Genomic DNA, 13,371 nt, shown 5'->3' with positions numbered 1-13,371 from the left:
GTATTTATGGTGATAGATAAATACATTTAAAAAAATTTTAATTTTTGAATATATACATATTGCTGTTTTAGGAAAATTAATTTTTCGAGTTACATATAAAAATATATATAAATACAATAAAACTAAATTAAAAAAAAATTTTATTTATATAAATATATATATAAATATAAATGAATTTATAAGAAATATTTAAATTGTTTTTATAAATTTGAATAATGATAATGATAATAAATATTTAATTCTAATATTTAATTCACATAATATATATATGTATAAATTATATATTATTAATAATTTCAAAATAGATTATAATGAGTACAAATTATAGCTTATATATATTATATAAATATATATAATTATGAATATAAATTTTTACTAATATTATTATTTAAATAATAATTTATATCTTTTTATTTTATATATGTAATTATAATAGTCATTTCTTTATGTATTATAATATAAAATGTATTTATTAATATGTTTTCTTTGAAAAAAAATCATGATTGATTCATTATTATGACCAAATGTTTATTCTTGTCTCTTAATTGAATGAAAATGAAAATTTTATGGTGGTTTCATTAGTACAATTTCGTTAGTTGATACGGGATAATATCAATTATCTGGAATAGTCTTTACAAAAATATTGATTCTTTATTAGTATTGATTCGCTTCAGGCAAAAAATAATAGTATGAAATTATCTATGAAATGATTCAAACAAAATACAATATTCATATCAATTCATTGTGCATTATTCTTGATTTTTCGTCCATTAGCAAAATCCAATTTAGATGAATTGAATAAATATATAATTATTATCGTTTGAATAGTATGTGGTTTCAGTCAATTCAAATATTCTTTGCAAGAGTGCCGTTTATTATTTGTTTAAAACAAAAAATCTCTACTAGATCCCGCAATGCCATATATAAACATTCCTATCTTATTATTCACGAGAATGTTTTCTTAAAGTGAATCATTTCGTGTTTGAACGAATAATATAAATTCATCTTTATTCTACAGGCAAGTATGTTTGCATTTTTAGTGCAAAATTTTCGTGGCAATTTTGCCAATTTTCAAGCCAAAAAAGAAAAAAAAATATAATTATGTGTATTTTTACTTTAATAATTTTTTTGGGCGTTAAATCTTCGAAAAGGTCGTTAAAAAGTTTGAATTATTTATTGATTCATCAAATTTTCGCATTTATAATGTGATTAAAAGAGACTTTTATTATCTTCCGATTATTTTGTTTGCAGATATATCATATCTATCCTAATCTATCTGTTTATATTAATGAAATATTGTAATTCTTTTTTTTCCAGCAATCGATGTTTAATCTGACAGAATTGATAATCTGATTAATAATGATGATATAATTATATGGCAGAATAACATTATAGCACAATTTTTAATTTTATAGTATAGTGTTAGAATGGATATGGATAAAATTTTAAAATAGTTAAAATAATAAAAAGTTTAGAAAGACCTGATATAAAATGATCTTTTAATATTTTTTGCTATAGAAAAAATATTTTAACAATATTTTAAATAGAAAGACAAAATTCATGATAGATTATTATATATCTTCTTTGGAAATTGCAGCAGTTCAAGATAAATTTTCTTTAAATTATAAAAATATGATTATAGCAGGTAAAATTAATCATTTTCATTGTGTTGTCAAAAATTGTTTCAATTTTAATTTATTGATTAGTTTATTGATTATAATAAAAATAAGAAATTTGTCAAAAGTATATGTTTTTAATGTTTTTTAATAGATATTAGAATCAATTATATTAGACATATTATATCCATTTAATATTCATTAATTTGATTGTAGATATAAGTTATTCTGCACACAAAATTAAAAGACAAGTTAGTGATAACTAATATAGTATATAAAAAAAAAAATTGTAATATGTACAATTATGTTTATGCTTAAGCATTAATATGCTATAATTGTAAATTATATTTAAGAATATGATAGAATAAGAAATACTGATTCATTCTCAATACAATTGATCAATTTCGTTCAGGTTTTTGATGTTCTTTGGTTTATTGTGATATGGTCTATGTTAATTTTTAATATATCTGTTTTATTAGGAGAATAAAATTTCAATATTATTGCAATATTACTTTCGTAAATTGAAAGAAGAAAATAAAATATGTTTCAGAAAGTCCAGTTTTGAATTATTACTACAAATTGGATGATTATATGTTATTTACACAGCAGATAATTGTACATCATCTGGAAGAATATATTTGGTTGAAAGAAGGTGATGATGATTTGATGTGATGATTTGTTCATCAAGTATTTATTGTGAGAGTAAGTCTGTTTCTTTAAAATTTTTGAAAACTGGACTTGGTTATTTTTATATTGGATTGCAAATAATCAAAATATAGTTATATATAGTTATATGAGACTATGATATGATGATAATGAGAATACAATAATTTTTTCTTAGAAAATAAATTTCATATCCAGTGCACTCTCGTTCGTTTTTTTTAAATGCTGATTTATCGAAATTCATATATGATTTAAGGATTTATATAAACTATTGTTTAAAATCTAATGATAAATCCTTTAATCTGAATTAAATATTTTCCGCAATCTTAATATTTAATATTTATATATCGATAAACGAGATGTTAATCGAATATTAATAAATAATTCGATAAGCGGTGTGATAATTATATATTATATAATATATATAGTACTTTATCAAATATAATAAATTATTTAATATTTATAAAAAAAATTTTTATTTTTTCAAATTTTTAACCTTGCTGCAATATAGGAAAACAAAAGAATTTTATATATAGTATTTTTAAATTTAAAATATAGAATATTTTTTACTTTTGTAATTTTGTAATTTTAAAGAAAGAAATTTTAATTTTGTAATTTTTTATTTCTTTATTTATTTTTTTTAATATTTATTCACTTAATGTAATATCATATCTTTTAATTTCTTTATTTACTATGATAAATGTTCATAATTGAGTTGAAGAACGCATGCGTAATTAATATCAAAAATATGATATGTTAAAATAATAAGCAAATCAGAATTATATGATTTGGTTTTTATCAAGTTATGTATATATAATACAATTTATTTTTATCATTGATAATACTCTAACCTCTTTCCTCTATATATGTAATATTCTTACAATATTAAAATTTATAAGAAAGTTAATTTGTAATTATATTAAAATTAATTAATATAGAAATATTTTAAATACATAAAAATATTTAAATATAAATTTTTATTGAAAATTTTTTAAAATGATAATATAATTACTTGAAATTAGATATCAAATTTATAACTTTGTTTTATCAGACATTTAAATTATATACTACTTATTATTATTATTAAATTACATATATTATTCTGTATATAAAAATGCAAATACATTTACATATATTAAATAATTATCATATATAAATTTTTGATATTTTAATTTAGTAAAAATTATTATATATTAGAAACATTACAAGATTACACATAAATAACATATAACATCAGCAATAGATAATTTGTTGTTTATTATTATAGTATGTTCATATTTTAAGGATAATTAAAATTTAATATATTAGAATATACATATATTATCTTTTCTAAGCATATGTTTGCTGATTTATATATGATATAATATATGTTGATTAATAGTAACACAAAGTATAAAATTAACAACAATTAGTATTTAGATTTCTTTTTTAGATTTATAAAAAATGCATGGAATCAAGAGAATATTAGTCTTTTGTTTATTAACAACTATATTACCAATTTTATTTCTTATGATACCATTGTATTTACGTCATAATTTCTACGCCAATGTAGCATATGCTGTAACAGATTCTGATATCTTAGAAATTACAGATGGTATTTCTACAATATTTTGTTCTGTAAGAACATATTATATGTATAAAACATATAATTAAATATTAAATTTAATATAATTATTGTATTTTACATATAAATTTAAAAATTGAATAATAATTATATAAATTAAATAAATTTTGTATAAATTATATGCAATTTACTGTTAATAATAATATTATCATTTATATAGGTACATACATTACAAATGAATAGAACATTTAATGCATTTCAAATGACACAAAAACCACAAATTACTTCATATAGAAAACATATTCGTCTTAAAAAAAGTATGATATTACCAGATGATACATTGGAATATTGGGGATTTTATCTTTTAAAAGGAGCAAGTGTAGCACTTTCTGTATGTTCGAGGTAATACAATATTATGATATTATTATAATTTTATGATATATTAATATTCTTATATGTAATAATTATTTTCTTAGGTTTCAAGGTGCTTCTATACTTGTGGTTAAAGGAGAACGCAATTTACGAACATGTGGTATGTTGGAACATCATAATACACAAATTCTAAAAGGTATATTTTTACCGAAAGCTAAGGAACAAGTTAAAGTAACATTTAAATCAAATACAGAAGAAATTAATTCCAGCAATAACATTACACAAGTCATTTACAATGGTACTATATTAAATAATATAGAAGATAAATTGTTATGGAATATTACTTCATATTCAGGAATCAATCATATATCTTATGAAAAAAATCATGACAAAAAATCAAAAAAATTAATACAGAACGAAACTATTCAACATTATATAAAATCTATGCAAAAAAAAAATATATATGATACTAGAAAATTAAGACATATTAAAAAAAAACAATATAAAGAACAAGTAAAGGAAATAAGAAGAAATAGAATATTACAGGAAAGAAAAAAAATACAAAAAAATATTAAAATCAAATCTTATCTTAAAAAATATAAAAATGAAAAACATAATTTTTTAGTTTTAAAAAAGTTGCAAAGGAAATTAAATTTAGAAAATAATATTGAAGATAATATTAAAAAAAAAATGAAAATGCAGGATAAAATATTAAAAAGAAGAATCAGAAATCAAGAAATTGTTAAACCAACTTTTTTACTTGATCAAGGTGTCAAACATGGTGGAAATGCAGGTAAAAATGCAACAGATATTGATCATGATTCTTCCGTATCCAGTTTTGAAACCGATTTATTTAAATGTTATGGAGGCTCAATTTTAATAGCTCAAGAATTTGCACCTTCTGAACAATGTACTAATGTTACTTATTTACTTAATAGTAAACATATGCAAGCAGTGCATAATGTTGTAGAAAATGGTTATTATTACTATATTTTTTATAGTGATAATGATATTGTATCAAATGATATATATGCAGTATTTGATATCTATAAACCTGTTTTTCATTATGAAAATATAACAAAGTCTTGTATAAATCAAACAAAATGTTCCTTTTCAATAAATTTATTATCTTCTGATAAGGTAATTGTTGAAATACCAACTAAAGATGATTTTGAATATGAAATGAATGAAGCTAATTTACTTTTATCAATTTGTCATCCACGTATGGAAGTATATATAATTTTTCCTGTTGCAGTATTATTTTTTATTCTTGCTTGTGCTTTTATGTAAAATATGATGCATATTCTATATCCTATATATGTATATATCGTCAAATGAATATATATATAATAATATTATTGTAAATATTTGAATTATAATGATTCAAATTATAAATTATTATATTCATCTAATGAAGATTTTAAAACAAATGGATATAAAAATATTTTATATAGAAATATTTATATATGTATTTATAATATAAATAATTATATGTATATATATTACATATAATTATTTTTAATTAAATTAGCATTAATATAAAATTATTATAGAATATTATGTAAATTATATGTACATAATTATATATTATCAATATTCATATTTTATAGACATTTACATATATATATATATATATATATATATATATATATATATATACATGTTAAGTTTTCTATTCAAACCATTAGTTTATAAGTGTAATATAAATTATATGATAATATGTTAAGAAAAATTTCCAAATTAACGCAAAATATTCATGATGACAATGATAAAATATTTATCATAAAAGCGAAAGCAAATTCGCACATCAATTTACATTAAATATTTTTTGTTGTTTCTATAACTATTTTATTGATTTTGTTTCTTTGATAATCAATTTCTTTCATAAATTATTCGTTAAATGAAAAAGAGATATTTTGCAAAGAAATGTTAAGTTTATAATATAAATATTGTTCTATATGCAATATTAATTTTTAATAAATTTATTTTTTACATTATAAATTAATTTTTTTAATTTGTACAGCACTATATAATTAAAATGCTCCTCATTGATGATTCCTAATCTGTGATAATATCGATAGTTACGGTAGTACTGACAATATCAGAATAATATTGACATATTTGATTTCTAATAAAGCTTTTTGTAATGCTGATAAAATTATTATATGTTGGAATAAAATTGCTGTTGAACACGTTTCACATCCGAAAATTTTAAATAATAGAAAATATATAAATTCCAAAAAAATCTCATCAAATTTTTTAAATTTATTTACATTTGATGTAGAAAGAAAAGAAAATAAGTGTTATATCAATCTAAATTTAAAAAAATATGGAGAATTCTATGTCTTAATGTCAAAAAAATGTTTGAAAAAATAAGGAATTATTTCACATTTATTTTTGAATAAATACTGAAATTTTTGATATACAATCAAAAAGTATAGTAATATTAAAAATATAATAATATAAATTATATTTTTATATTTTCTCTTATTATTATATTTTCTCTAAAATACGATATGATATAATAATATATAATGTAAATTTATTTACATTATATTTACAAATTATATTTGATTTAAAACTAGAAGAATATAAATAAATGATAGTATATATTCTATAATATTATATTACATATATTACATATACAAAATATATTGAGTTATAACAAATATATACATACGATATATCAAATCATAAAAACAGGATAGCTTCTCATATTTTTTTATTATTTTCTCGATATGTAATTATATTGTTTTTAGTCAAATTTGAGCGCATTAATATAATAATAACTATATAAACTATTATATATATAATTTAGTTGTGAATTTATTTATTGCAAATATTTCGCAATAATTTTAGAGTTCTTTTATAACATATTTGCATTTATCGTTATAATAATCGTTATGTTATTGAATTTATTTTGTAAATATTACATATATTATGAAAAAAGTACTTCTATTAGTAAATATTTATTAGCATATAATTTCATTAAAATAGAAAATAATTTAAAAATGAAAATTATTTGTATAATTTATATGTATCTATTATCTTATAATATCTTACGTATATTTATTATTTTCTATTATTTATATATCTATATATATCTATTATCTTACAATATCTTACGTATATTTATTATTTTCTATTATTTATATATCTATATACATTTGCATATATATTATAAAAAAATATATATATTATAAAATTATTAACTCAAAATAACAATAAAAGTATTTTAATCATAAAATTTTAATATATTAAGTTTAACAATTATATTTATCATTTGTAATAAAATTATCAAATTTTTCATTCTTTGATTATATATTATTTTAATTATTTGAAATTAGTATTAAAGCTTCAAACGTTTAATATAGAAAAAAAACACATTCAACATAGAAAAAAACATTTGGAATCTTTATAGCAACTAGAAAATTTATTTAGTATAATAAATAATAAAAATAAAATTATTTGAAATAAGAAAAATATATTTTAATAAATAAGTTCGAATTATTTTTGAAAAAATTAGAAATGTAAAATAGATGTGTATACATGATCGACAATACATTTGTATTTGCCTCACACACCCCACTATAAGATCGCAAAGGATTGTGGGTAATTGACGTACTTCCCTTATGCGCAATAAGTATTTGAAGAAACAAATATAATAAAAACTAAAGAATTGTCTAAAAAGCTATTATATGTTCCTAAAAGTTTATATTCCAAAACGTTCGAATTCTTTTGAGTATTTTTTATGTGTTCAGTTATAAGAAAAGTTCATTGAAAATTTGAAGACTGTTTGCAGCGCCGTTGTGCGGCATTCATAAGAATATTCCTTGTGACGCAATAGGAACTCGTCCTTTCCGTCGACCTACCGTGAGCGGAACATGTCGCATACGTCTGAGCGAAGGTAAGTTCGGTTTTTCACACGTAATTAAAAAATATGCATGCTTTCTTATATTTCATAAATTTTTTATTTATGTTATATTTCTGTAAATCTTACGTTGTGTACGGTTAGACGTCGACACTTAATGATATATTCTTAAAAAATAGTGCGGCAATCAGCTAATGCATGGACACGAGACTGACAACATGGCGTGCATTCGTTTTTGTCACATTGTTCGCAAAATTAATGTTAATCTCTTATTTCTACTTCTTTTTATAACCTCGCTATTGTTGTGATTAGAAATCATAACAATTATTTATATAGCGAATAGTAAAACTTATCAAAAATATATTTTAATCTTTATTATAAGAATTAGAGACTACTCGTCATGCAAACACGTTTTACTTTGCATTTGAAATTACGTAATAAAAAATAAATTTTCTTTAGTTTTGACAGAAAAAACACAGTAAAATAAACACTGTTCGAAATACTGCATAAAATTATCTACATTATATATCTTGTAATGAAGACACGTTTTACTTGTTCGGGCATGCTTTTGCGTGAGTCACTGTCAACGTATCTATCAAGTCATCGATAAATTCATTATCATATCTATTTAATAATCTATTTTAATTACATTATTATATTTATTCAATATTAACTATTTCTCGATATTCTTAAATTGAAATACCTTATAATATTTATTGCAAAATTAATATACTATGACGTTGAGTTTTATGTTTCAAGGTCGTTAAAATAGAAAATTATTTATATCATTTTGCTTTTATTATTTTATAGTAAACGTATAATTTGAAAGTCAATGTATTGAAATTATATATTAATTTTTGGTATAATAATTAAAAATAATAAATATTTTATAAATAAATTAATTTAAATTATATATTTAAATATAAATAAATTTTTTTTATATAATTCGTTATGTATATTTCAGAAACGATGATCAATGGGCAGGAGATTCCAAAAATGGTCCAAGTGAAAGTGATCAACAAACATATGATGGCCCTCCTGGTATGGAGCCTGATGGAATCATTGAATCAAATTGGGATGTTGTAAGTTAATAATTATGATATATATTATTATATTAAAATGAAAAATTAAATATTGTAATTTTATTTAAATTTTTTAAAAATTTGTTATAATATTTTATATATATTATATATATGTTATATATATATATTATGTATATATTATATATTTTTTTAATGTATATTAGGTCGTTGACAACTTTGATGAAATGAATCTGAAAGAGGAATTATTACGTGGTATTTATGCTTATGGTTTTGAAAAACCTTCTGCAATTCAACAGCGTGCCATTCTGCCATGTATAAGAGGACACGATGTGATTGCGCAGGCACAGTCAGGTAAGAAAAATTTATATTTTATTTGTTATAAAAATAACAATAAAATTTCTAATTAATGGAATATTCAACAGGAACTGGCAAGACTGCTACATTTTCAATTTCTATTTTACAACAAATTGACACTACCATTAAAGAGTGTCAAGCTTTGATTCTAGCACCAACTCGTGAGCTTGCTCAACAAGTAAATATAAATGAAATTATTAACTTTATTACTAACTGAAAAAAAATGCATTTAAATAAATATGTTTAAGAAATTGAAGACTAAAAAATGAATAATATAAATATTTAAATTAAATTAAATCTAGGATTATAAATCAAAATTTTTATCTAAATATTAAAAAATTTTTTAGATTCAAAAAGTTGTTATTGCTTTGGGAGACTTTATGCATGCAGAATGTCATGCATGTATTGGAGGTACTAATGTACGTGAAGATATGCGAAAATTGGATCAAGGTGTTCACATAGTAGTTGGTACACCTGGTAGAGTTTATGATATGATTAGTCGGCGGGCATTACGGGCCAGTAGTATCAAACTATTTGTACTAGATGAAGCTGATGAGATGCTCTCTCGTGGTTTCAAGGATCAAATTCATGATGTTTTTAAATTATTACCTCATGAAGTACAGGTATATATAAGTTTTAATTATATTTTTTATATGATAAAATTTATTTTTTAGTAAGTTTTTTTTTTAGCTATTAAAATATATCTTGTTTCATAATAAAATTTAAATTGTATAAGATAAAAATACTTGTATTACATTTTTTATATTTTATAATTTTTTTTTACAATATGTTATATAATTAATAAATATGAAATTTAATCTGAAATATTTGGTAATTATATAAAAACAGTATTTGTATATTTTATATTAAAAGTCATAACAAATTGATTTAAAAAAATAAAAAATTTTTTCAGGTTATATTACTATCTGCTACAATGCCATCAGATGTATTAGATGTATCTAAATGCTTCATGCGAAATCCAATTCGTATTTTGGTTAAAAAAGAAGAACTTACACTAGAGGGTATTAAACAATTTTTCATCTATGTTGAGCGTGAAGAATGGAAATTTGAAACACTTTGTGACCTATATGATACATTGAGTATCACTCAAGCAGTTATCTTTTGTAACACGCGGCGTAAAGTAGATTGGTTAACAGAAAGTATGCGCACTCGTGATTTTACGGTCTCTGCTATGCATGGAGATATGGAACAGAAAGAACGAGATCTCATTATGAGGCAGTTTAGAACTGGATCATCTCGTGTTCTCATAACAACCGATCTTTTAGCACGTGGTATTGATGTTCAACAGGTTTCACTTGTCATCAATTATGATTTACCTTCCAATCGTGAAAATTATATTCACAGGTAAGTGATATTTATACATTGAATTATTATTATTAGATATAATTTTAAATTATATTTTTAATTTCATTAATTTATGATAATTGTAATGTATAAATTATTACAGAATCGGTCGAGGTGGTCGTTTCGGTCGCAAGGGAGTGGCAATTAACTTGGTAACTGACGACGATAAACGAACCTTGAAAGATATTGAACAATTCTATAATACTAGTATCGAAGAAATGCCAATGAATGTCGCAGATTTGATTTAAATCTGACTATTGGCTATAATTCATTATAATTAAAAAAAAAAAATAATAAAAGTAAGTGAAATACGGAGCTCTCAGCTGATCTCTCATGGTGTGTGAGTATATATAGAGTGAATTGGTGAACTATAATCGCTTATGTAAACGCGATCTACCGAAATATTCCAAACGTTCTCATCTCAATTTCATTTTATAACAGTAGATTACAGAAATAGTTATCTGTTACGCTAGAAAAAAAAATTAGTACTATTACATTATAATTATTACAATTATCACTACGGATACTACTATACTGCTATTTCTACCACTATTACTCTTACTATTATTACTGTTATTGGTATATACTCTTGCGCTACTCTCTTCTTGTTCAATATTTATTACTATTTTCCCCGCTATTACTCCTATTATATAACTCTTTACTGTTAATATCTCTAGTATCCCTATCATTGTGACTACAAATACCGAAATTGTTCCAATTTCCAATACGAATTAATAATATCGCCTCGACAAAATACAATCATTGCGATTACTGATACTGTGAGGCGGTAAAATAAAAAGAAACTGAGAAGTGAGGTAATTCAACCAACTTTGGTTGTTCTTTTACTTCTCTGCTATCTCAAAAGATTTTATATTTTGCGTAAATGCACTTACAATTTTATCTAACATATCCACATTCTGTTATGAATTTCAAATCTTTTATCTTGAATAATTTTATTTCATCTTCTTTCTTATATAACTTTTCCAACTGGATGATTTATTCCATATTTCATGGTCCATCTTCAACACTCTTACCGCCGCGATTACAACGTGTTTGTCTAGGCAGAGGTTTAGTCGGGTATTGGAAAGGGTATTTCAATCACAAGCGTTGTCGAAGGAGATGTACATTCAGACTTTAGATGATACGAATTTTTTGTATGTCCCAAATCCTAAGTACATACTTTCATTAAGAAAATAAAGTGTTTGACCTTTTAATTGTGGTTTTTGTTATTGCATTCACTATTATGTTGAAATATTTGAAAAGATATTTTATTTTATACAAAAGAAGTTTAGATGAATTATATTTAAAAAGAAAAAAACCATATATAAATCAATACAATAAATTTCATCACCAGATCATATCGAAAACAAGAATTATACATATAATTCAAAAAGTTCTCACAGTTTTTATTTGTATTTGCAGGCAATTTTGAGCGGTCCAGAAATGAGGGAGATATTTTTGGAAATAAAGACCAAATTTCGTGATTCAATATAGAAGTTTTGTAAATCGATTACCTCTCTAATTTCCTGCCCTTTGCAGGTTATTAACAATATAATATAAATGTCGAATTATTTATATATACGCTTGCATTATTTATTTTTAATGATTATAGAAGTCAGACTTTTACACGATCATTTTATATCTTATCAATAAAAAAAACATGAAAATATTTTTCATTGCATTAATTGTGTATTTGTGTACTTTTTTAAAAGTAAAATTTTAATGTGTCTTATATTGTGAGAACTTTTATATATATATATATATGTATGTGTGTGTATATATATATATATGTGTGTATATATATATATATATATATATATATATATATATATATAAAAATATATATATATATATATATTTATATGTATGTATATATATTTTCTTTCGTAAAGAAAATGTATTATGAATAAACATTTAATTATTCCAGTATAGTTTCATGTAACATCTATAATAGTTTTCGAAAGTTGGAGTAATTTCATAAAACTTATATATATATAACTTCAATAAACTTTTTTTATACATATATGTATATTATATATTTTGACATTTAATATTATTAATTTTGTATTTTCTTTCTTATGTATACATATTTTTAGAAACTGCTCGAATTTCCGAAAACTGTTTATTATTAAATTCTGTAAATATTACAAATTTTTTGAAATAGTGAGCTATTGTGAGTTTTATTGTATTTACACATGATACAAATAATATATATATATATATATATATATATATATATATATATATGGTTAATAACCATATATATAGTTAAATTGAACTCTTACAATCAACACAATAAATGTGGATGTCGTTCATATAGAATCATTACATTACTATTTTTACTTGTCTATATTTATTTTAAATAGTCATTTCTATTTATTTTATTTTAGCGAATTATTGAATATATTATTGGATCCTGGTAGATTTCAGACGATAATAATCTTTACTAATAAAATAAAATAAATTATACTCGGAAATCGTAAAACCTACTTTCATTTTAACATAATTATTTAATCAAATGAT

At 21.4% G+C, this 13,371-nt stretch overlaps 2 protein-coding genes across 6 annotated transcripts; both read left to right on the top strand.

The window, feature by feature from the left end:
• Nucleotides 1-2,166: 2,166 nt before the first annotated feature.
• Nucleotides 2,167-5,507, top strand: LOC102656541. 3 transcript variants are annotated; one of them, XM_016913520.2, is made up of 4 exons: nucleotides 2,167-2,318; nucleotides 3,712-3,896; nucleotides 4,064-4,245; nucleotides 4,320-5,507. In XM_016913520.2, exons 2-4 carry the CDS (start codon nucleotides 3,723-3,725, stop codon nucleotides 5,503-5,505), a joined length of 1,542 nt encoding a protein of 513 aa, XP_016769009.2. In that variant the 5' UTR covers nucleotides 2,167-2,318; nucleotides 3,712-3,722; the 3' UTR covers nucleotides 5,506-5,507. The 3 variants fall into 3 exon arrangements, with proteins under 3 accessions (XP_016769009.2, XP_026298312.1, XP_026298311.1); XM_026442527.1 differs by lacking the exon at nucleotides 2,167-2,318 and adding an exon at nucleotides 3,063-3,147; XM_026442526.1 differs by lacking the exon at nucleotides 2,167-2,318 and adding an exon at nucleotides 3,094-3,189.
• A 2,458-nt stretch (nucleotides 5,508-7,965) lies between these two features.
• On the top strand, nucleotides 7,966-12,519 carry LOC411989 (eukaryotic initiation factor 4A-I). 3 transcript variants are annotated; one of them, XR_411604.3, is made up of 8 exons: nucleotides 7,966-8,122; nucleotides 9,051-9,168; nucleotides 9,333-9,480; nucleotides 9,552-9,661; nucleotides 9,831-10,106; nucleotides 10,397-10,848; nucleotides 10,952-11,147; nucleotides 12,271-12,519. XR_411604.3 is itself a non-coding variant. In XM_623282.6 (7 exons), the coding sequence occupies exons 1-7, from the start codon at nucleotides 8,100-8,102 to the stop codon at nucleotides 11,094-11,096; spliced, it is 1,272 nt and encodes a 423-aa protein (XP_623285.1). In that variant the 5' UTR covers nucleotides 7,966-8,099; the 3' UTR covers nucleotides 11,097-12,062. The 3 variants fall into 3 exon arrangements, 1 of the variants encoding a protein (XP_623285.1); XR_411603.3 differs by having other exon boundaries at nucleotides 10,952-11,188; nucleotides 12,271-12,341; XM_623282.6 differs by lacking the exon at nucleotides 12,271-12,519 and having other exon boundaries at nucleotides 10,952-12,062.
• The last annotated feature ends 852 nt before the right edge of the window (nucleotides 12,520-13,371 follow it).

This window comes from Apis mellifera, linkage group LG8, assembly GCF_003254395.2.
Source record: "Apis mellifera strain DH4 linkage group LG8, Amel_HAv3.1, whole genome shotgun sequence".
Classification (NCBI taxonomy): domain Eukaryota; kingdom Metazoa; phylum Arthropoda; class Insecta; order Hymenoptera; family Apidae; genus Apis; species Apis mellifera.
This window is presented reverse-complemented; position numbering and strand designations above follow the sequence as displayed.